The 23,004-nt window shown below is 46.7% G+C and overlaps 1 protein-coding gene across 9 annotated transcripts in view; it reads left to right on the forward strand.

Moving 5' to 3' along the window:
• MAP4K4 (mitogen-activated protein kinase kinase kinase kinase 4) overlaps window positions 1-23,004 on the forward strand; it is a 154,524-nt gene that overhangs the window by 84,355 nt on the left and 47,165 nt on the right. For all 9 annotated transcript variants that reach the window (XM_080601453.1, XM_080601454.1, XM_080601457.1 and 6 more), the window contains exons 4-9: window positions 12,170-12,295; window positions 13,087-13,197; window positions 16,123-16,213; window positions 17,797-17,927; window positions 20,323-20,377; window positions 22,274-22,352. In XM_080601453.1, the coding sequence (XP_080457579.1) occupies window positions 12,170-12,295; window positions 13,087-13,197; window positions 16,123-16,213; window positions 17,797-17,927; window positions 20,323-20,377; window positions 22,274-22,352 (593 nt within the window). The remainder of the gene's footprint in view (window positions 1-12,169; window positions 12,296-13,086; window positions 13,198-16,122; window positions 16,214-17,796; window positions 17,928-20,322; window positions 20,378-22,273; window positions 22,353-23,004) is intronic.

Raw genomic sequence — 23,004 nt, forward strand, 5'->3', positions numbered from 1 at the left:
GTTTTAAAGGAAAAGTCCCTGAGAAGGAGGCTATTTATTTATTCAGACAAGAGAGGCTGTCTGTTGGTTTTTGTGTTTTTTTTTTTTTTTTTTAAATGTGCAACTTTTGAATTCATCCTGGAGCAAGGCGCTGCTCCAGACGCTAGCCATGAGCGTGGTTCCCATGCAGATGCCGGCAGGCTTGGCACAGGAGATGTCCTGGCCGCTGGAGGCTGAGGAAGCTGAAATGCTAGCCTTTCCGAGGGAGGTCACATCATTCCTGCACAGGAGGATTTCAGCGAAACACGTTAGTTTGCAGTCAGGCTGCTGAGTGTCACTTTTTAACAGTGGAGATGAGGAGGAGGAACGAGCTGGTGTGACTTCGTTTGAAGGCTGCGAGTGCTGGAAAACGAGGGCGTGAAGCAGCCCGCTCGGGAAGCAGCTCTGCAGAGATGTGCGCGTGTTTTCTGCTGGTGTGAGGGCCAGCAGGCAGCCGGGCTGCAAGCCATCGTGATGTGGCGCTCGCGGGAGAGGATGCTGTTTGTCTCCGGGCATGCTGTGCAGGAGCGGGCTGCAAGGCTGAGCTGCCTAAGGGGTGAGGAGAAGAAGAGAGCAAAGCTGGTTCAAGCAGACCCGCCTCGCACACATCCTCTCTCTGCCTGCCTTTTGTTTTGAACATGTGCAGTGCCCAGAAAGAGGAATAAGCACCCGGCCAACCCAGCCACCCCCGCACCACAACACCCCGCTGGTGGTGCTCCCCCTCGCCCCGGGGACGGCCCCGTGTGCGCCTCCGGCTTCCACCCTGCCTGGTTTTTGTTTCTGGGTGGGGTCCCCCGGCCTCTTGGGTTTCTTTTGGAGGCTTTGTGATTGATGTATAGCTGGCCTGTGGAGGGGGTTTCAAGGTGGGGACTGGTGGGAGCCCCAGTTTTGCAAGGGCTGGCAGCAGGGTGATGCCAGGGGCTGGTGGCAGGGCCGGGAATGGGGCTGTTGTCCTCCAACTCCAGCCATGCAGCCTTCCTCTGTAAGCTGGGGCTGCCAGGGTCTCAGCTCAAGGGAGAGCCTTGTGCTGGGATCGAGGATGTTTGTTTTTAAATGGGGAGAGAGATGCCATAGCGGCTCTGATTTCTGAGGTGAAATACTGTTTAATAACCGCAAGCGTGTTCACAGCCCAGCAGCAGAAACAAGCCTGTACTGTAATGTTAGAACCATTTATGTTTGCTCCAGTCCTATTTTCTTGGCTGTTAATCATGGTCTCTTTGTCACCTGCCCAGCTAAGGGTAAACATCTGGGGTGTAATATTTTCTGCCAACATTTATTGTTTTTATTTATCCCAGTGGAGGCAGAAGGAGTTTTCTTCTCAGGCAGGTAAATAATTAGCCGGCTATCAGCAGCCTCCTTGCTTGAGAGGGGGACAAAGGGAGAGAAGGGGCCGTGACGCCCCGTCTGATAGATGGACACGAGCATCTTGTGGCTCTGTTCATTGTTAATTCACTCCTGCAGCACCGCTCAGCTGTGAGGTTTCCAGGCGTGCTTGGCAGCCCCGACAACAAAAACATCTGGTCCAAGAATATAGTTCCCTTCTGCTGGCAGCTGCATGAAAATGATTTTGTACATAGTGGCGCGGCGCCAAATGCACTTACTTGTACACTAAAGTGCACAGCCTTTACAGCGCCTTGGCAGCGCCGGGTGATTTTAAATGCCGTGCGTAAGTCAGCATGAACCTACCGAAGAAAATCCAAACCTCAGCGAGCGTTTTCATAAAGAGCTCGCTTATCGAGCGCGCACAGCCGTGGATGTACCCCCGTACCTGTCTAGCAGCTGCTCCCCTCCAACTATGAAGGAGAAGCCTTCTGGTGACAGCCCCAGTTGTCACCTGTCCTCCGGGAGGGTTTGGCACCAGCATGAAAGGAAACGTGCCCCTCGCAGACGTCCCCGAATTCAATTCCTCCCGTCGGCAGTCGCCTTTATTCGCCGCTGATAGAGGTTGTCTGTCTCCTCTCTTGTTTTAGGAAGGACCTCCTGTGTGCTGAAGAAAACGTTAGCTGTGAATCGAGTCGTTTGTGTGTCTGCTGGTGAATTGTAATTTGAGTGATTGGAGCTAATAATTACAGTCATCATCATCACCTTGTCAGTCAGATGTAAATCGTTCTGTAATGGATTTCCTTTTTGAAAAAAACTGTGTTTTTGAGTGCGAATTTGTTTTAGAGGTACAATCTAATGCGCTCATCCCATCGATGAGATCTCCCTCAGCCTCCTCTTCTCCAGGCTGAGCAGCCCCGGCTCTCTCAGCCTCTCCTCGTAGGAGAGGGGCTCCAGGCCTTTGATCATTTTGGTGGCCTCACATTGGGCTCTTGAGGCCCAGTCATCTCATCTCCATGATTTTATTGTTCCGTGTGTGGTCACGTTTTGTCCCAGATGTAAACACTGGCCACCTCATCTCCTCAGAGCCTTCCCCTCCCGGTGCCGACCCGCCTTGCCGCAGGGCCGTTTTCACCGGTGTCACCTCAGGCGGGTTTCCCGGCCTCCCCTCTCCCCTCACAGCCTCTCGGGGCCCCCCCACGCAGCTCCATTTTCTCCTGGTGTCTCTGCCTCTCCTCCTGTGAGAGGAAAAGGTGCTTGGCCGGGCCTGGTCCTTGGCCCACCGCTGTCACTCGTCATGGCCGGCCCCGTCGGCACGTAGGGCAGAGGAGGAGGCCGCGGGTTACCTGTGCAGGCTGAGCGGTGACTAACGCTGGACCAGGGGAGCTGAGGTGTTCAACCTTCGGGCAAAGATTACCTGAAATTAGGACTTGCAAGGGCTTGCGCGTTCTCACCGTGTCATTCAAGCATGTTTGTAAGACACATGTACAAATCGGACGATTCATTTTATTCCTGTGTAATTTACATATTTTGGCTGGCTCACAAAAGAAACCTTGTGTTGAATAAGTCGGATCATGATCTCACACCAGTCCTTGCTTACAAGGAGTTTTTTGGAGGCTGTACCGTAGCCCAAAACATGAAGTTTTCCTTTTGTGGATGTGAACCAGAGCCTATGTTAACGGCGGCACGTACGACAGCCTTTAAACTTGGGTACGAGCTCCAAATCCAGCGTATTACGTTAGATGTTTGGGGATGCGATGGTTGTCTATTAGAAGGTGTTTTATCTGGCAGGTGTATCTCAGACAGACTTCTTTAAGAAAGAAGCATTGAATCTTTTTCTTCATAGCATGGGCTCAGTGAAGTATTTCACGTTATACAGCTGGCTTGGTGGGCTGCAAAGAAAACTCAGTAATTCTGCTTTTAGGGCTTTCCTCAGTGCTCATTTTCTGACAAAATGCAGGGCTTTGTTAATGCTGCACGCAGAGTTTTAAATATTTGGAAAGAAAAAACGCAGCCCTTGCAACATTTTAATGAGGAGGGTTTGCTTAATTAAAGCCTGGAAGACTTGGGGAATGCGGACAGCTGAAGGATCAGCAACGTGCTATGAAGCTCTTCCACCTACCAGTTGATTTGGTTTCAAAAGCCAGAGTTGATAATAAACCTTGCAGTCTTCCAGTGCCTGTTCGCTGGCATTTAAGAAAATGGGTGATGTTGCTAATGGCCAAAGCCTGGATTCATTTTGTCTGATTTTAGGCACTTGGTTGCTGTGCTGACGCTTGGTGCACTGGGTACCCACAACGTAGTGTTAGGGGACGGGTCCGTGTGCCTGACCAGGGACTTGTCCTAATGTTACTGGCAGGACTTTGTCTCCTGGAGATCAGAGCTACTTGCTTCGTGGCTGCCAGCTGCTCACTGCTGGCAGTTGTGGGGGTGCTGGTTTGCACTCTCCCACCTTTTAAAATCCTTTCTTAAAGTATAATTGATTTTGGAGTACTATCACCTATCTGCTCCCTCTGTTTCACAGAGCTGTGTGTTTTCTTCTGGCCTAAATGTTACGTACTAAGCAGCGCAGAGCCCTTCGTTGCTGTCAGGCATGCGATGGAGCTTCTGAATTTCTCTTGTCAGCTACTTCTCCAGCCCAATCTCTTTTTAATAAAGGATCTATGTGAAACAGCCCCGAGGAAGTGCCAAAGTGGGATTACTTTTCCTTGTTCTCCTTTGTTCTGCTCCTGTTTGGGTGTGCATGGTGACAGCTTTTGGTTTCATGATTGCAAAAGGCTGGTGCTTTTTTTTTTGTTTGTTTGATTGTTTGTTTTTTGTTTGTTTTTAGACAAAATGAAAGAGGGGTTGTAAAAATCTCTCTTCCCTGTTCATCTCTAGAACTTGTTGGTCGGTTGGGTGTGAAGAAAAGGACTGTTCTGTAAGGAAATTGTGTGTTCATTTAATTACAGGTTATCATGACATATGTAATAGAAGAACATTTGTGTTAGGCCAGAACTGCCATTTTTAATGTATTTTACCTTCCCATCTTAAATTTCTGTTCATCTTAAATTTTCTGTTTGGTGTTATATACATAGGAAGCACACTTTCAGTTGTGTCAGCCTCGTTTTCTCTCTTCTCCCAGATGTTTGCCTTCTGTCCACTTTCCTCAAATTTTAGGCTTAGTTTCTAACCAGAACTTTAATTTCTTGTTGAGTCTCTTTGGCTGTATCAAATCCATGGGACTTGGGCACCTTTAACAGGTCCAAGCTGTGGCCCAGCAGTGTCTTGACTGCACACCCAGGGAAGGATGTGTGCGTCTGTCCCATTTGGGAAGGAGATCTGCCATCCAGATCTTGGGGGGACAGCAGCCAAGTGGTATGAAGACACCTCCCTTGGCTCTGTCACTCCCCACCAGAGATGCTGCTTTCCTTGGCATCAAAAGCCTACTGAAATTGGAGGTAGAAAAGCCACACAACATTTTTGCTTTGTGTATGAAACTGTTTTCTCCTTGGCATGTAAGTCTCCTTTTTTTCCTTGAGCCCAGACCTTTGTACAAAGCAAACTCCTTAATTTCCTTTACACGCAGATTTATTTTTGATACCTCCTAGCAAGGGTTTAAATCTGAGGTTGGATGTGGAATTGTATGGCAACAGGCCTTTTTAGCGTAAATAATAGTAGTGGAAGTAGGGTACTAACCTTTCCCTGTTTTATGTGAGCTCTGGCGATGCCAGTACAAGGCTAGCTTGTTGCATAACTTGTAAACAGTTCAGGCTTGATGAGAATGGATAATTGAATTTTAGAGGTGAGATAAACACGCAGCCTGAGCAGGAAACTCTTCTAAGGAATCGTGACCAAGGATCAAGGGGCCAGCCTTGGAAGTGGTTGCAGGGATTTGCCCTTAGGAGATTCCTCCCTTGGTTGCCTTCTGAAAAGCCTGTGGTGTCCTGGGGTTTTACCGGGGGAGGTCAGCAGCGGTGCCTTCCCTGTGCCTTTATTCGGTGACCAGCAAAAGCACCAGGGGCACGTCGGGCAAGAAAGGAAATATTGTTGTCATCGTGATTGGCAGGGGAGGTGGCTCGGGAGAGACAACAGGCAAGTATTGTCTTCACGTGGTTTTTGGCTCCTTCCTGTGCACACGTGATTCCCTCTTGTGTGCCTGCACAATGCTGCTTCACAGGCTCCTTCAGGCCGCACTGGGACCCTACTGAAAAGCTCCCCGTCCCTCGTGCTTCTTTGTCCGGTTAACTTTATTGTTGCTTTATGGCTGCAGCCTCAGCAATGGCACCACCGCAAACAATTTGGCTCATTTTCTCCCTTGTTTCAGAGGGTGCCCTAAGCATGCAGTAGAGAGGGTGTTGTGCCAAGGGGATACAAAGCGCCCTCTGTTTGCCATGGGTTGGGAAGCGTGTTTTTAACCTGCTTGATGAAATCTTGCGACCGAAGGTAACCAAACATGGTCGTAAGGACAGGCCTGTTCTCCCAGCCCGGCCTCACAAAAGTAAGATTTTTTTGACCCTTGAGAAAGCATCCCTAGGTGTCTTTTGCCACTGTGCTGCTCAAGCAGGGCACTGTGGATCTGCTGCTGCTGGCAGCTTGGAGGCTCCCATGCAGCTTGCAGTGACAAGATGGGCTCCAGGAAGCTTGTAACCACCAAAAACCACGGGGGGCTTTCTTTGCATGGGCTGCAACGCCGACAAAGGGCAAAGTCGAGAGGAACCCTCACAGCGATGGCGGGGGGATGCTCAGCACTCCCGTTACTGCTTGCTGGATGCCTACCGCTCCTGGGAGATTGGTGGGCACGTGGCATGACAAAGCCTTTTTCCTCAGCACAAACAGCCTGCAAGCTTCTGGGGAAAAGCACGTTTAGGACGGACTTGAAGGGTGGTGAAGAAAATGGAGGTGCCAATTCCAAGGTGGGAAGAGTGAGGGGTCCGTGAAAGAAGGACCTTGCACGTGTGGTGGGACAGGCACAGTGAGCGCTGGGGGTGAGAAAGTAACGGAGGAAGGAGACAGAAGGGAAATGAACTCGTATGAGGTCTTTAGCGTGAGGGTAACAAAGCTCAAAGGCTCTGTAAAACACTCCAGGACAGACGGGTTGTAGTAACAAAGCTGGAGGCTCTTGTAGGTTAGGATTTAGGAGGCACTGCATATGGACTTGTTAAATGTTTACTGCATGTCTTGATTAAAGTCTTCATTTAAACAGCTTAGGCTTTCCCTCCCAAGAAGCCTGCACTTGGTGTTTTTCGAGGAACTATTTTATATCACATTCCCCGTTCTGACACCATCGCGGTGTTGGAAAGGATTACGTTTCTCCGCGTTGCGTTCTCAGCACCGCAAGCCGTCCTGCTTTGTATCAGCTTCCTACCTTGGCAGGCTCTGGCAGGGACTTGCCCAGCGTTTGGGATCTCAGTTTTATTGTGGTTAGGTTCCTCCCAAAACTGCAATCTCCTTCCCGTCTTGAAGGCAGTACCAGAGCTCCTGGGTGAAATACTGCGCTGTGTGCAGTACTGCCCCGGCTCCTCTTGCCAAAACTTCCCCCCTGTGTGTGAGAACTTTATTAGCGGCTGTATATATTACGGATTCCAGGACCAGAAAAGGTCACCTATTGTGCTAGGCACTATTCAGGCTCTCCCTGTTCTGGACGGATCCTGCTTCGGATGGACGCAAGCCAGGCTTGGGGTGCGGGGAAGGAGGGAGGGGAGAGGATGTGACACACAAGGAGAATGGTGGTTTGCACAAGTTGGTGTCGTGAATTATCCGGGAAGATTTTTGTTTGCATTTGGTGCCTCTTAGGACTTTTTTTGGAGGGTGGAGAGCAGAAATGAGAAGGGAGAGGAAGGGGAAAGGAAAATAAACTGTGTTTCTTGTGGGCCTCTCCTGTTATTTCAGTTTTTTATTTTTTGAGCTTGCACGTTATGGGGGAGATGGTGAAAGAAAGGATCTCTGGTGCCTCTGGAGGCAAAACAATTTCCTCTCCACCATCCTGGGGGCTGTGGTTTAGCGCTCCCTGCCATTCTCCTCTCACAGAAGAGCTGGGCTGACGCTGCTCTGTACCTCTCTGCCTGCATCTGAATTCTCCCATAATCGAAGGGTTTCCAAATCCCACAAGCTGCTGCTGGAGCTCGTGATTTGTAACCAGACGAGCTCGCTCTGACGTCCTGGGCATGGCGTAAGCAGCTGCTGTTCTCCAGGCAATGCAGCCCTGGATAGGAGCTGGCAGAGCTTCGTGGCGGCATGGGAAAAAGCAAAGAAAAGGAGGCCTGGAGACTCCGTTTCCCCCTTTGCCTGCGTGTTTGGGTTTCCGCTACTGGGGAGCATTGCTAATTAAAACACTCGCTAATAGCTTAAAATCATTGCGTGGCATCTGTAATGGGAGAGCTGGGCTATTTGGCTGCCTCATTTCGTAAATCAAAAAGGAAGGTTACCGAGGGAACCAATTTGTATGCCGCTGCAAACCGGCATAGGGCAGCACATAAACTACCTGGGAGGGTAGATAATCTCGCTTTTACCTTCGTCATAAAACGTTGTTTGCTTTAACCTTGCTTGGCCGTGTTTCCCCATTCACGTTACCCATCGTCTTACAGTAGGGTGTAAGAAACGTTTTCTGAAATTGTCCTGGGTTTCTCCTCTGCCACCAAGCCTGGCAAACAGCACGAGCTGCTTTTCAAGATGGCTGAAGAGGTCAGGCAGCTTTTCCATCGAGGGGAGTGGGGATGGAAGGCCACCACAGACATGCCCTGGGGTATTTCCTTGCTGTACCTTTAGGTTTTTGCCTTCCTCTCAGCTCCTGAAATAATCTCTTCATGCTCTAGAGCTTGAAAAGCAACACTATTGCTCATCCTTCCCTGGGCCCGTTTCTCTACGACAGATTCCTCAAGGGGTCTCATAGCAATTGCAGGGCAGGGACAGGTCTTGCTTGCTCAGTCTCATGAGGTGCCCAGGCAATGATGTTTAGGGACTGATATAAAATTGGGGTAGGCATGGAATGATTTTTTTTCCTTTGCTTGTTTCCTTTTTCTTTGAGAGGTGCCGTTCCTCCTCCTCCCTCCCCAGCACGGTGTCCAGCAAAGTGCTTATGAATTCCTCCCCTTCCACGGATTAGTGCAAGAAAATCCTGTGCGTTTATACTAATGACGTGGGGGCTTACCTTAGTAAAACATGCTGAAATGGCACGTCCGAGCCATTCCAGTTCAATATTCCTCACTTCGGTCTGCCCCAGTAGCTTTTATTTGAGGAGGAATTACTCAGGTTAGTATTGCATTCACATGCATCACCATTTACGGAGACCAGATAGAAGTAATAAAAGCAAGCAGTTGATTCACCTGCACAGAAGGAATAACCACGTATCTAGCGAGCAGCGCCCTGAGGGAAAGGAGGCTCAGGACTACAGCAGCAAGTGGGCAGCAGCACCGGAGCCATGAGGTACTACGCCAGGAGGTGGCCAGCCTGCTCTTTGCTGTTTTTTAATGCAGGTGGGTGGAGAGGAGCCCAGCACTGAGCGGTGGGTGCACATGTGGGCGGTTTCTGCTCCCACAGGTGAAGGCCTTTTGGTGGAGCAGCATCGCATTTAGAAATTCCTGGAGGTGCTGGCATGGCCGCTTAATCGCCAGAGGGAGATGCGTGGAAAGGGAGAGGAAATCCGCTCCAAGCCCCGTTGGCTCACGTGCCTCCTGCAAAAGTACAGCTTGCTGCAGAAATTGCCAGCAATTGGACGTGCTGCCACAAACAGACAGCGAGCGGAGAAGTATAAAACCCTCGCACCAGCCCCATCACAGGCCCAGACAAAGAGGGTTTCGATGGGAGTTTGTATCTGCAGATAATGGCTTAAAGTGGTAATTGATGCCAGCTGCATAAAATCACTGGGAAGGGCTCACCAGCTGCCTCTCTCCTCCAAAGGAAAAAAAAAAAGGCTGCACTTTTGTATCCCTTCAGGAGAGCGCCCGTCCCTCTCCCCAATCAGTTTTAATTCTTCCCTTTGTGATCCCGGTTCCTCCAGGGAGCTATGTCAGCGTGCCTTGGAGGGAGGAGGTGAGGGAGCTTCCTTCCCCGTGTCCCTAAATAAATCCCAAACCAACGTGGGGGCTGAGGGTGCCGCCAGGCTGCGGCCTGCTCGCCCCGCGGCGCGCGTGTGCACCAGGAGGGCTGTGCGGAAACGCTCTGATCCGGTGCGATTTTGGGGCGGGACGCATCTCGCCCTAACGCAAGACATCTGCGGGGCTGGTGTCTGGATCCTCGCTGATGACCTCATCCTCCTTTTGTGCCCAGGGGGGAGAAGTAAACGCCGGCAGGGCGTGCGTTGTTCCGCCTCCCTCGGATGTCCGTGGTGGGGTGACATCGGTTGTACCCTGGAAAAAAACACTCCCGAATCTGCAGCGCAACAATTTTTTGCTCTTTTTCAATTTTTTTTTTTTAATTTTGCACACCGGTTCCTGTACCACAGTGGTACTGCAGCATTCTCCGTGCTGATTAATCCTCGCGGCCCTTCCTGTCGCCACAAAGTCCTCGGGACTCGGTGCCAGGGAGCTGTCGATCCCCGCCGTCAGTGGGCTCCTCCAAAGCCTGGCAAGAGTTACCTAATCCATTTTTTTTTTGCAAGGGGGCATTCGGACCGGAGGTGAGGCGCTCTCCTGAGCTGTGGACAAATGCTCTGTGACAGCTCAAGCAGCAATTTAGCACCCTTGTACATCAGCCTCAGGTAGGGGAGATGCTCGGGGTTGCTGCAGGCCGTGGCGTGGGCGCCTTGACACAGCCCCGAGGAAGAACTGAAGGAGCAGCGACAGCCTGCAGGCTGCTGGGTCTCTCTGTGCACTTGGGGTTGGTTTTCCTTTTTTTTTTATTTTTATTTTTTGGTTTGCTTGCTCTTTTTTTTTTTTTTTTTCCCCTTCCAAAAAAGATCCTGTCTAAGCATTGTCATTCTGGCTGTTGCTGTAACAGATAAGCACGAGCAACCTTTAGGACATCCTGCCCATTGTATTGTCAAAGCTATTGTGTTCATGTGCTGAGGGTAGGAAATAATTTTCGTATGAAGAGTCGGTACAAAACAGCAGATTAATCCAATTACAGATAGTAATCTGCCAGGGATCAAGTCCCAAACTAAGTTTACACATCTCTGTTTACGCTCTAAGTTTAACAGAGCTCCCTTTGCAGTTTTTTGCCTAAATGCAGAGCTCAGCCTGGTAGTTTCTCATGCAAGCACGTGCACTTCTACTACCACTCCTTCGTCTTTTTTCTTTTTGTTTGCATATGGACTAAATAAAAATATCACACAACAGCACCGACAGCAAGAAGCAGCTGAGGAAGCCCCGAGTTAGCTTTTGGCTCGTGGAGCTGTGCTTGTAGTGCTCTCTCCCAGGGCTGCTGTTCGCTGGGAACTTTGATTTACAAGATTATTTTACAGTTTTGTTCCCTGTTCCAGCAACGCTCGGTATTTTACTTTAGAGAAGCTTCACGGGAAGGTTTAAGAATAGTTCATCCCTGGTGCATTCGGGGAATTCTCTCGTGGTAATTTATGGGTGAGCGGCGCATCCCGGTCGTGGTGTGTTTGAAATACACCACGTTGCCTTTCGCTGAGGCCATGCGCACCAGCGCCTATAAGTAGTTAACACGTAGTTAGTATTAACATCTGCATACGTCCTCAGTAGGGTATTTGATTGCTAGCGTGCTGCAAATTGCAAGGAAGTTCGCGGCTTAAAATGTTCCCGTGTAATCAGCTTTGACATTACGGGGTAATCAAAACACTCGCTGCCGCCTCGGCCGCCTGCCACCCTGGGGAACAGGGGGCGCAGCTCCTTCCTGAAATCAGCTGCAGGCAGACGCTTGTCTCCTGGGGCTGCAAGGCTGCATAAATGGGCAAATCGGCTGTCTTTTAACGTGCAGCCCCGAGTTGTGCTGAGTGAGGGCTCCCGCTGCCCTTAGGTGAGCTAAGAGAGCGGCGGGGAGCGCGCCGGTGGCGGGAGCGGGGTGGTGTCTGCTCCTGCCTCTCCCCTGTCTGCTGGCTTGCTGCTTGGACCTCGTCTCCAAATGTGTTGTCTCCAAAGAGTGTGTGGGTCCTTCCATGTAACGTGTCCGTCCCAGACAGCTCTTTGTCGTTTTTTTTTTTTTTAATGCTGATCTCGTGTGCGGCGAGGACAACCTCCCTTCACCTGAGCTGCTCTCTGCTTGGCACTTCGCAGAGGAGGAGGAGCGGGGGGAAATCCTTCCTCTGCCTTTGTGTTGCGGCATCCTGTTTACCACTCGGGCTCCGGACCCTCTTTTCCTGATGCACTTGCTCTTCCTCTGCTGAGCCGGAGGGAGGAAGAGGAGGAGGAAACCCGTGCACGAGGCAAACGCCTTGTTGGTGCAGGGAGGGGGACTCCTGCTCTCCACCTCTGCTTTCCTGCGGTGGGCTCCTGCCCTTCCCCACTAGTGGCATTGAAATAGGACGAGTTGAAATCTTCAAAGTTAAAGGAAAAAAATGAGGAAGATGGAGATAATACTCCTCTATCATAAACTCACAGATTTTTCTGGTTTTCTTGTTCTCTGGATTACATAGAGGAAAAGCCCGTTGCGTACGTGTTTGGTTAAGGCACTATAGGCAGCAGGTTTTTAAACAGTTCCTATCCTGCTTTGTCGTTGGACGAAGTCCAGCGCATCCTTCGTTTGCTTCTTGCACTACCAAAGACTTGCGGAAGTACAGGTCTGTTTCAGACCATCTCCATAAACAGGATTTTGTTGGCATGAACCAGAGATGTGTTTACTGAGCATGATGCTGTTATAAATTAAACTTTTTAAAACTACTTGTGTTAAAGAGGAAGTAAGTCATGTACATGGTGTATTAAACACGTTTTTTTTTTTTTTCTTTTTTCCAAAGGATGAAGAAGAAGAAATCAAACTGGAGATTAATATGCTAAAGAAGTATTCTCATCACAGAAATATTGCAACTTATTATGGTGCTTTCATTAAGAAAAGTCCTCCAGGACATGATGACCAACTGTGGGTAAGCAAATATATCTCAAGCACGTTCATTAGCCTTTCCCTTTCGGATATAATTTGAGGATGATAGAAACATCATTATGCAAAGACAAACTAATAGAATTTGGTGCTCGCTGGAACAGATAGAGAGGTGAATCACATAGGCTAACGTGATGGCTGAACCAAGATTTGCAATTAGCAATGGATTTGCTCTTTAAGTAACTTTTTTCCCCATTTCCCAGATGGATGGTAACATGTTTCATGGGAACAAGGCAGACAAGCTGAACAGTAAAAATGTGTGGCTGTAAAAATAAAGCTGCACTTGAAAATTTTACCCATTACATTTCTTATCCCGTCTTGTCTATACCCTCTAGTGGACTGAAGTTTGGGTTTGAAATGGCAGTGTACAGACACCAGTGCATGTGCTTGTCTCCCATAAATAAGTGGGAATTATAGAATACGATGTGTTGCAATGGTGTGGTCAGCTTGATTCCTTCAGCATTGGATGTGCTCTTACTTCTGTTACTGCTAATGCATTTTGCATAGCTGAGCAAATCCAGATTCCCAGTATTAAATTACAGTGATTAAATCAGTCCTTGAAAATGTGGTAACTAATGTGAGACATATTCCATATATGTCTGACACACATTGGAGACATTTGTTTTGGATCCGCTTTCCAGGCAGAGAGGTAAAATAAATGATACTTTGTGCTTCGTGAGGGTTTCCCAAATCAGTGCTGCAGCCTGATTATTTTGCTTCACTAGGCGGCTGGGAGCTGTGCTTAATGTGGGTTGCATGCTGGTATTTGTTTTGCAGCTTGTTATGGAGTTTTGTGGAGCAGGCTCTATCACAGACCTCGTGAAGAACACGAAAGGGAATACTCTGAAAGAAGATTGGATAGCGTACATCTCCAGGGAGATTCTCAGGGTAAGGAAAGTAGTCCACTGCACTTGAAAACACAGAGGCAATCTTGCAGATACAATCTAGCTCGTGGTTCTGCAAGAAGCTGTTTCTGATCAATCCTCTTAGCCAAATCATTGTCTGAAGAGCGTGTAGGAGTGGATGGATGTCTGCTCCGCGTCATTTAACTTCATCTCCTACGCTGACAGAAAGGACAGGAGGTGCAGATCCTCGCAGACTGTGTGCGTCGTGCTGCACTATAACAGCAGCCTTGCAGAGAGTAGCAATTTTTCGTCACGGGAAGCCAGCATATGAACCAGAGTCCTTACCTATTGGAGAAGCAGTGAAACAGTGCCCTGCGTGCCTGTAAGATGCTTTTACTTTGGAAAAGATATAGGTCGCAACAGTGTCATAACACGAGAGGGTACAGAATGGGCTATTCCAAATGTGCTTGCAGTCGTCTTTCTCTGCTCCCAACCAAACCTGTGGAGGAAGGGAGCTGTTGGCTCAGGCCAGCTGTTGGGACTTGTGTGCCGCGATGTGCTCGCACGCTGCATGTTCCCGCAGTCTCTCTCGAGCAGGCAGATACGTCACACACGCGGCTGTGCGCCGTAGAGTGCTAGCATACGGCTCTGCAAAAGTTTCTCAGGGAGAGGGATGCCACTTACCAGTTTTCCTGAAACTGAAGCTTTAACTAATTACGCCTCATATTTAATTTCCAGTTGGTACAGTTAAAGTGCTTTTTGAATTGGCATGCTTGCAGCACTAAGTAAATCTGGTATGATTTTCCTCATGCTTCTTTGTAAAACAAATTGCCTCCTACCCGTACCATTACACAGTGTGTCTGTTCAATTGCCTCATCACAAATGAAGTTCTGAGGGCTTCATGTTAAAGGAAACCACCAGTGGCTCTCGCATAAATCAGTGCTGCTGTTGTCTGTGCTGTACATCGGCTCTGTCTTGGTGATTTTTAAGATGATGGAGACATATGATTGTGGTCTCTTGCTCAACCTCCATCTGCTAGGAGAGAGTTTGGCTGTTGAAGTTTTGGCTGGCACGTTTTAAGTTGTTGTTTACTAGGAGGAAGAAGAGTTACTGTCATGAATACCTACTGATGGTTGTACTTCCAGTCAAATGGGTAGCATTCCTTAATGCGAGGAAAGCTAACTGCTGTAGTACTGAGTGCTGATCTTACGCTTGACTTGAGAACAACTGTGCAGCCCTGGAGGTATTGCATGTTATCTTGCATTCATCCTAAGTTCTCCTTAGGTAAGGCGGTAGAGTCTGGCTTGCTGAGAAGACGGAAAAAGGTTTTCCTTCAGAAAAGAGTTAGCTGAAAGCTGTTTTCTTGTGAGACATTTGTAAAAGGAGCCTTAATTGTTTACTAGCAGGAACTGGAATATCTAGAAAAAAGGAATGCTAAGTTCACATTGCAACGAAGCATTGCAAAACCTGATTTGACACTGAACTCATCAGTGATGGAAGAGAGAGGTTGTGTAACAAAGAGCTAAGTGAGCTAAGGTGCCAAGATTTGCGCAGGTGGAGACACAAGTGAGAGTCTCCTGTGTGGGTCGGAGGAACCTCGGAGGACTCACCTGGGGTCTGCAGGAGATTCGAGACATTGCCCCTCAGTCTCATCGTAACCTCTCGAGAACCTGAATGTGTTTTTCCAGTAAGACTGGATCGTACCCTGGAGAGAACGTATGATTCATGTGATTATCTCTCTGGCTGGGGCAGCGCAGCGTGAGGCTTTAGAAAGTATCCTGTGCGAAGCCCTGGAAAAGCCTTCGTTCTGGTGAAAAACAGGACCACACTTCGTGTTAACAGCCAGTGAACGGTATCAAGGACATTACCCCTTCATTTTGTTAGTTTGTGACATATGCAGGGAGGAGCTGTGGATTATATTTTTTGTCATGCTCATTAGCTGTTTCAAAAAAAGAAAAGAGCCCAATGGTTCTGTAGGCAAACTGGTAAACGATCACTTAATGAAGAACATGTGTTAGAAAATATTTCTTTACAGCAAGCACTACTCTCTTAACCTTTTGCAGCTGTAAAGGTTCTATTGCTTTATTTTTCATAAAACATTAAAAGTCTACGAGGGCAGCATGAACAGGCAAGACGATCCCACCAGAGACTACAGTTTTCCAAGCAGAGTGCCGAGGAGAAACCAAAACAGGCAGTTGCTAAGAGGGTTGCCTATTGTTCTACCGATTGCATTAGGGAGTAAAATGCAACATATGTCTTGCCCGGCCCTCCCTCCACATGGCTAACACTTTGGGGCATGCATCCAGGTGCTGTCTCAACAAAAAGCACCGTATGCCAGGAGGTTTTGTTTCCTTTGGAAAGTATAATGCTCACTTTTTTTTTTTTTTTTTCCTGAGGAACAATTATCTAGCTTCGTATTTATGGAAGCTAGATAAGAGGACTCCAGCTTTGCAACACAGCTTTTGTGTGCTGTCGGTATTCCCTCACCCTCAAACATAAATGCTAGCCCATGACCATCCCACCTCCTTCTCAGGGGACGTATCTGCATGTTGGTGCTTCCTCCTTTCTTCCTCCTGCCCCCTTACTAGACTAAATTCCAATTCCTTTAAGGGGGATTCTGTGCCTGTCAGATGCCACCGACGTGCACTGACACCGGTGTCATTTACAGTGTCATTGTGCCGAGACTTTCTGGTCACTGCACTTCCATCAAGTGACAGCTGAGACGTGTTCGCACAGTGCGTGTGCAGCATGGGCACAAGTTGGGGCCTCGTTCCCTGCCTGGTTTACCAAAAGCTGAGCGGGTGGAGTGCTGCTACAAGGCTCCCGTGGATCGCAGCGCATGTGTCTGCTGAGCACAAGCCCACGCACCAGAGCACGGGCTGCAGGGCTGGGAGGCATGGATCGCCCGCTGCTGAGCAAAAAGCCTCACTCTGAATGTCGTCTCCTTCCTCTCTTTTCCCTACTGCAGGGGTTGGCACATCTTCATGCCCACCACGTGATTCACAGGGATATCAAAGGGCAGAATGTGTTGTTAACAGAGAATGCAGAAGTGAAACTTGGTAAGTAGGCAAGCATGTCCGCTTCCCAATTCATCCAACCTTTTTTTTCTCTTCTTTCTGATGTTCCCAAATTAGTTTTGTTCTTTAAGAGCCCTGCAACATGTCCTTTAGCATGTACAGTCTGCCACTGCTCTCATATGGGTCGAGACTCCATGTGTATTTTCTCCTGCTTCAGGAGACTGGAATGCAAGTAGCTGCATTTCATTTGAGGTTGTTGGCTTTCTTACCAGAATTGGTGAGTGGATGGCTTCATGTCCTCCCCTGAGTTGTGCATGACGTGGGTTGGTTCTGGTTCCCTTTATTCTGGACTCAGGAGGTGATGAGAGTCACTCCTGCTTTTGGCTTGAACGACAACGGCACCTGCTGTTCGGGTTCTGGGCACAAAAATGTGGCCTGGGTGTCACCCTTGAGGGAGCACTGGCATGCAGTTCAAAATGCAGGTCCAGCTCTGGCATGCCTGCTGAAAGCCATGCTCATCCCATGCCTCTTCTTTCCTCTGCAAGTGGACATCCTCCTTTTTCTTTTTCTCTAATCTGTCTCTTCCAGTTTCTGAACACTTTAACCTTCTGTATTTGCATCACACTGCATTCACCACCTTTTTTTTTTTGGTTAAATATAGAGCCATGCTGAAGGCCTCCCACCCAGCCCACATCCCTTCTGTTTTGCATTACACCTTCCTGCAGCACGAGGCATAGGAAGATGTCCTGACTGCTGGAGGAGGAAGCTCTCTGGAGAGCTTTCCTCCTTCTGGTCCAAAGTGGAGCACAGTAGCTCCTGAACCATTGCTCCCACAGAGCTTGTCTCCACCAGTTTGTCTGTGTCTCTTAAATGATGGATTCTGTGAAGCTGCCACAGCCCTCCCTTAGAGCAGACACAGTTACTGGTACAGAAAAGCGTATATCACACTTGTGAATGTGATCACAGCAGTGGAACTGGGAGGGGGAGAAAGTGAAAAGGAGGAAAGGAGGAAAAATCTCATGTAATGAAATGGGCATCTCTGTTGCAGCCCATGTGCTTATGTGCTCAAAGTTAGCACCTCTTGAATAATCTTCATCTTTTGTTCCTGTTGACACATCTGCTCTATTCATCAGAGCAGAGAGCAGCTCACTGAGCAACAAATTATTTTTGCTGTCCAATTTTAGAGCAAAAAAGGTGGACAGCCAAAAAAAGGAGACTTGTTCACATGTGGTTTTCCCATGGCGTGAAAGCAGAGTCTGCCTGTGTAGACAAAGGTGCTTGGCTTCACCAGTTAGGAAGGGAATGGTCCTTCCTCAGCCTCCAAGACAGTATTTTGTAGCCATACCCTCCCTCCTGGGGAGGAGGTGACGCTGCACAAGACAGGTTGGTCGGAGGTGCAGGAGAGGTGCTCATACCGCTGCTGTGTCTCCAGACGCTTGTGGCCTGAGCCACGTTGCAAGTGAAGCACAGTGACTTGGCTGCCTCTATATTAATCATCATATTTCTCTTCAGCATGGTCCTCCCTTGTGGATCATCCACCTGGTCTTATTTCCAAACCATCTTACAGAAGTAATCACAGCATTATTTTCCCCTCTGATTTTATTTTAATCTTTTCCCACCCGCAGTGGATTTTGGTGTGAGTGCTCAGCTGGACAGGACAGTTGGCAGGAGAAACACTTTCATTGGAACTCCGTACTGGATGGCTCCAGAAGTTATTGCCTGTGATGAAAATCCAGATGCTACGTATGATTACAGAGTAAGAGAGCCCTGTTCACGGAAAAAAAATACACAAATCAACACACAAAAACCTTACCTTTGCAGCATGAACACCTATGAATGATGGTAGTTTGTGAGATTTCTTATGCTTTGTAAGAGTAATTCCATTTTGTGAAGGTACATTTTGCTACGGGAGTACGAGGTATGGATCACTGCCAATTTTATGACCTTTAAAAGTTGCCGTGACTTGTAGTGTCCTAGCTTCGAGGCAGAAGGAGTAGGACTTCAGTGTACTGTAGGTACCCAGAGAAGGCAAAAAAGAGTTTAACTAGAGATGCTCGTGTTCTCAATTTGTGTAACGTTTGTACTTTAAATTGTGTCTGAATATGTCCCAGTTACTGTAATAATCCAGAACAATGCATTTTAGGTGTTGCCTTAAATAGAACCACCGTCTGGAGAGCTAGTGAAGTGCAGAAGGAGGTGTTTAAACTGTGCCTGTTCCTGATTTCAGGATACTAATACGTGTAGATAAAAATGTACCCATCTCGGCATTTCTCAACAAAGATTATTTTTCACATAGTTTGCCACAAACAAAAGATTTAATTACTGCAAAACCACAGTTGGCCTGATGGCATTTGCACTACCCTTAAGAATATTATGTATTCATATTTGAAGTTAAATTTCTCTGGTCAAAGCATCCTGTAACCTTAAGAGTACTTCTCAGCTTGCTTTTATAAAAGCACAGAGGAAGAAAAAAAAGAGAAAATAAGCTTCTTAAGAAAATCTTCACTTAGACTCATGCAACTATTCCAACTTGTAACCAAGAAAGACAATAAAGCTATCAGAAAACCAGTGATTAGGGTCTTACAGTGACTATTGGGTCTGGATATCGATTTGCTAGGATTGATGATGGCGTTAGCTATCAGTATGGCTGTGTATGTCCAAATTTATTGAAAAAAAATAACACAGGAGATTCGAATTGGTGGTTTTGTGCATTTCGACTAATCGATCAGGTCGATCCTATTTCTGTTGATTTAATCACTTTCTACATCCAACAGCTCATTGTAATAAAGATAATGCTTTAAATCTTTGCAGGTAGATTTATTAGGAAGGTGACTTATGATTTAGTAAAGGAGAAGACCTGTCTGTTTTATTTGTTAATGCAGTAGTGATGTGAGAAGGGATTCCTTCTCTCTGAAAACATGTGTATGTTGCTCCTGGTGGAGCCTGTAGGGAGCTGAAGCAGTTGTCTTTCTATCTTATTTTTATTTATTTATTTTTCTTCTTAGAAAATTCATGGTTGAAGCTTCTGTAAGACCAGGAGGCTGTGCAGTTCAGCTTAAATGGATAGGTTGGACCAAGGGAAATGATTGCCTTGCTGGGTTTGAAAGTGCAATTGCCGGACTGTTAGAAATTCTCCTCTGCCTGTTGTACAGAAGAGCTTATTTGCTCTTTAATTTTCACTTTAAAAAAAAAAAAAATCAATATTATTACCAAAAATGAACACTGCTTTCCTCAAGAACAGATCTGTACAGTGGCTGTACTCCTTTCTGCAGCCTCCTCCGCTGTTTTGCCCAATAAGTTGCAGGAGTCTCTTGATTTTGTCCCTTGTCAGGACTCTTCCAGCTGCTGCCTGCACTTGAGGATCCTGGCTCTCATTCGGTAGCAGGTGCAGTTAACTGCTAGTCAGGGACATTATCCAGAGGTAACACCTTGGAAGGCTCCCACTGAAGGCCTCTTGGTTTTTCTCGAGGCCTCAAGCAAAGATGAGGTGGCAGGGACGGAGTATGTGCTTTGGCCACAAGCACTGTGCCAATGAGAGGCTTCTTACAATTTTAGCAGTGATGGCTCTTCCACTATATACAACTGTTATGTGATTATATTATTATTTAGCTATTATTGCCTATAAGAAGTTCAGGAATGGATGTATTCCACTAATCCGTATTTAGACACTCAAAAAGACCTGACAGGTTTGGGGGTTTTGCCCCACAGTACTTCGTCTTCCATTTTCTTTGTCTTCTGTTTGGTGGAATACACATAGTGTTTTCTGTGAGTCTGTTACAGGGAAACGTTCAGTCCCTTGTAAGCAAGGGAATACTGACAAACCTGTTGTTTCATAGACTTAGATTTGGGGCAAATGTATTTCTTATTGTCCTAATGTAAATATATTCATGTGTTATTAGAGTCATTTGCATATTCTGTATGATGCACGTGCATTTGTGTATATATATATATAAATGCACATACATTTGTGAATATATATATATATTATATGACAAGTAGCATTTTATGAAACACTTAAAGAAAAAAGTAGCTTGTATTATTTAAATAGCCTTGATATTTCATTACAGTTTCACCCTCTGCAAATAGTACTCTTGCTGTCTGAACGGGTAAATCTACCTCCTAACATATGGTCTCTGTCTCTTTTTGCGCAGAGCGACCTTTGGTCTTGTGGCATTACAGCCATCGAGATGGCAGAAGGAGCTCCCCGTAAGTGATACGTGTGCTTTTCCAGCGGGCTGATTAAGGCTGAAACATATACTTAGGAGATGCTGGTCGTAATCTAAGCCTGGCGTTGAGGTTTCTGAAAGTGTCCTCATGTTATTTCTGTTCTCTTTGGTTTTGCCTGCCCTATAAATACAAAATTCCCTAAATAGCAACACTTTTGATAAAGATAGGATAGCGCTTAAGCACTACAGTGCAGACTGCAGTAATTTAATTTCTATAGCAGGAATATTTGGAAGGTAATCAAGCGTCAGACTTCCTTCCTATGGGTAGCATATTGTCTTTTGGAAGCGTGTCCCAGTTTGTGCAGGGGCTGGCCTGGGATGTTGAAACCTCAGCTGGGGAGAGGTACAGTGGGGCCTCAAGAAATTCGACCTTAATGAAAAAAGCGCCTGTAGCAATCTTTTCTGTGTCGCCTTTCCAGCAGGATGGGTAGTGCTAACATTGCTTCTCCTTTTGTTTCACCTCATCAGTGGGTGGTGTTGATCTTCCTTAAAAGTGACATGACTTAAAGTGTAAATCCATCTTCAGCACAGAGCATTGAACTTAATGCTCTCTGCTTGAGAACACTCATGAGTTGACGTGGATATTTTTGAGAGAGAAACATGCACAACTTTTGGTAGCTTATTTTCCCTTCATATCTTTATTCCTTCTGAATATCAAGGCAAACAGCAGATATCTGCAAGGAGCACAGAAGGATTTAAAAAGAAAGAAGGCCTGATGTTTTTGTTTTTAATGGTAACTTTTATGAAAGTCCTCAGTATACTGGCAAATATTTTTGCTCCCACTCCCAGATGGAGATTGGGATTTAAAACTGGCAGCCTAAGGTACCCAAGAGTGAACTACAATATAAATATATATATTTTTTTTTACATGTAAACAAAAACCACCACCACCACACCACAGCCCAGCTTGAAACCTCTGTCTTTGAAATGATGAAAGTGAAATGACATATTGACATTTTACTAACTAAAAAAAATGGTCATTTCATTATAGCCTCTGCCAGATTGTTGTTGTTATTAATGCAAAATTTATAAAATGAAGCAACACATTCTTGTTTTGGTTCATGTTGTGGGAGGTCTGATATTTTTTTTGTTTTGTTTTTTCCTTCCTAATTACACATTTGCATGAATGCCTGTAGGAGAGCTGCTCCCAGGACACCTCAGCCAGCCTTGTGTTAACAGCATTTGAGCTACCACTTGACCTCCTTTTTGCTTTACCTTTTTGTTCAGAGCACTAGGTTGCATGGGTGGCTGTCAATTAAAAGCTGTTTCAGTGGGTTTTGTAAGCTTGGAATTGGACAGAAATATTTCTTTCATTTCCAAACTGAAGCAGAGCTTGGCCCCTCATCACGTAAAATCACAAGAAGGGTGTTTGAGAAGTAAGCAAAGATGCAATGTAAATTCTAAACAGCTCTTGCCTTAGTTTGTCTGGGGTCTGCCTCTTCCTCCAGAGGCAGCTGAAAAGCCCATCTCTAAGCTTTGTGGTCTGGTGGGATACACAGGCATCCAAGGAGCTTCTCCACCAACGTCGTGGCCCCTTAACTTTGAATCCTGGATCCCTGTCACTTCAGTCTGTTTCTCCTGAATTTCTGCTGTGTGGAAAACATTACCTCTTCCTGCAGAGATTATTGAGGCTGAGATTGGTGGTGCAAGGGGTCAAGTATGGGAAAGCGATAAAAATGGAGGATTTGCTTCTAGTGTCCTTTCTTGGGCATCCTCCTTCCCTGCTCCGTGTCCGCTCTGTCTAATTCCATCTACCGTGTCTGCTGCGTGTGTGGTGGGGATGGTAGGAATGTTTGTGGAAGCTGAAGCCATGGTATTGAGAGCAGCTAAGCCAATGTCTACATCTTTCTGTTCACTTTTGTTTTCTTTCCTGCAGCGCTTTGTGACATGCATCCCATGAGGGCGCTCTTTCTGATACCCAGAAACCCTCCCCCACGGTTAAAATCCAAGAAATGGTACGTATTAATTGCCTCTGGTTTGTAACTCCTCTTGTGGCGCGATGTTTTCTTGTGTCTCACTGCATGCCGTTCTGTTACCGCGTCCACAAAATTGTAGAGACTTGTTAGCTAAAATAATTTGTCGTTATCTCCTGTGCTACTGAATCAAAGCATAAAATAAAAAGTGTGCGTTGTTTATTTAGTTCTGTTTGTCCCAGAGAAATTGTATCTCAAATTCTGCAAAAATAAAAACCTACCTTTTTTTTTTCTTGGCAGAACAGCATCTGTATTAAGGTGACAACTGGAACCATATTTTAAAAAATAAACTCCCGCAGCACTCTTAATATGCAGTATGTTTTCTCAGATGTATCATAACACAGAAACAGAGCAGTACTATAGCGTTCTAGTTGCTAAGTTGAAAGGAGCTATTAAAACTAATGAAGGCTTTTACTATAATTATTGTAAACGATTGAAATTGAGTGTGTGCTTCTTGCCAGCTGAGAAAAATCCATTAGTATCGGAGGATTTCCTCACAGTTACTGGTTATGACTGGCACGTATGAAATGAAAAAAACTCCCTAGAAAGAGGTTTTGTATAGATTGAATGTGATGGCAGGATGCTGTGATCCTGTCAAAATACTGAAGTGATTTGACTGCCTCGTCAAAATCAA

The sequence above is a fragment of the Anser brachyrhynchus genome (assembly GCF_964034855.1).
Source record: "Anser brachyrhynchus genome assembly, chromosome: 1".
In the NCBI taxonomy this organism is placed as follows: Eukaryota; Metazoa; Chordata; class Aves; order Anseriformes; family Anatidae; genus Anser; species Anser brachyrhynchus.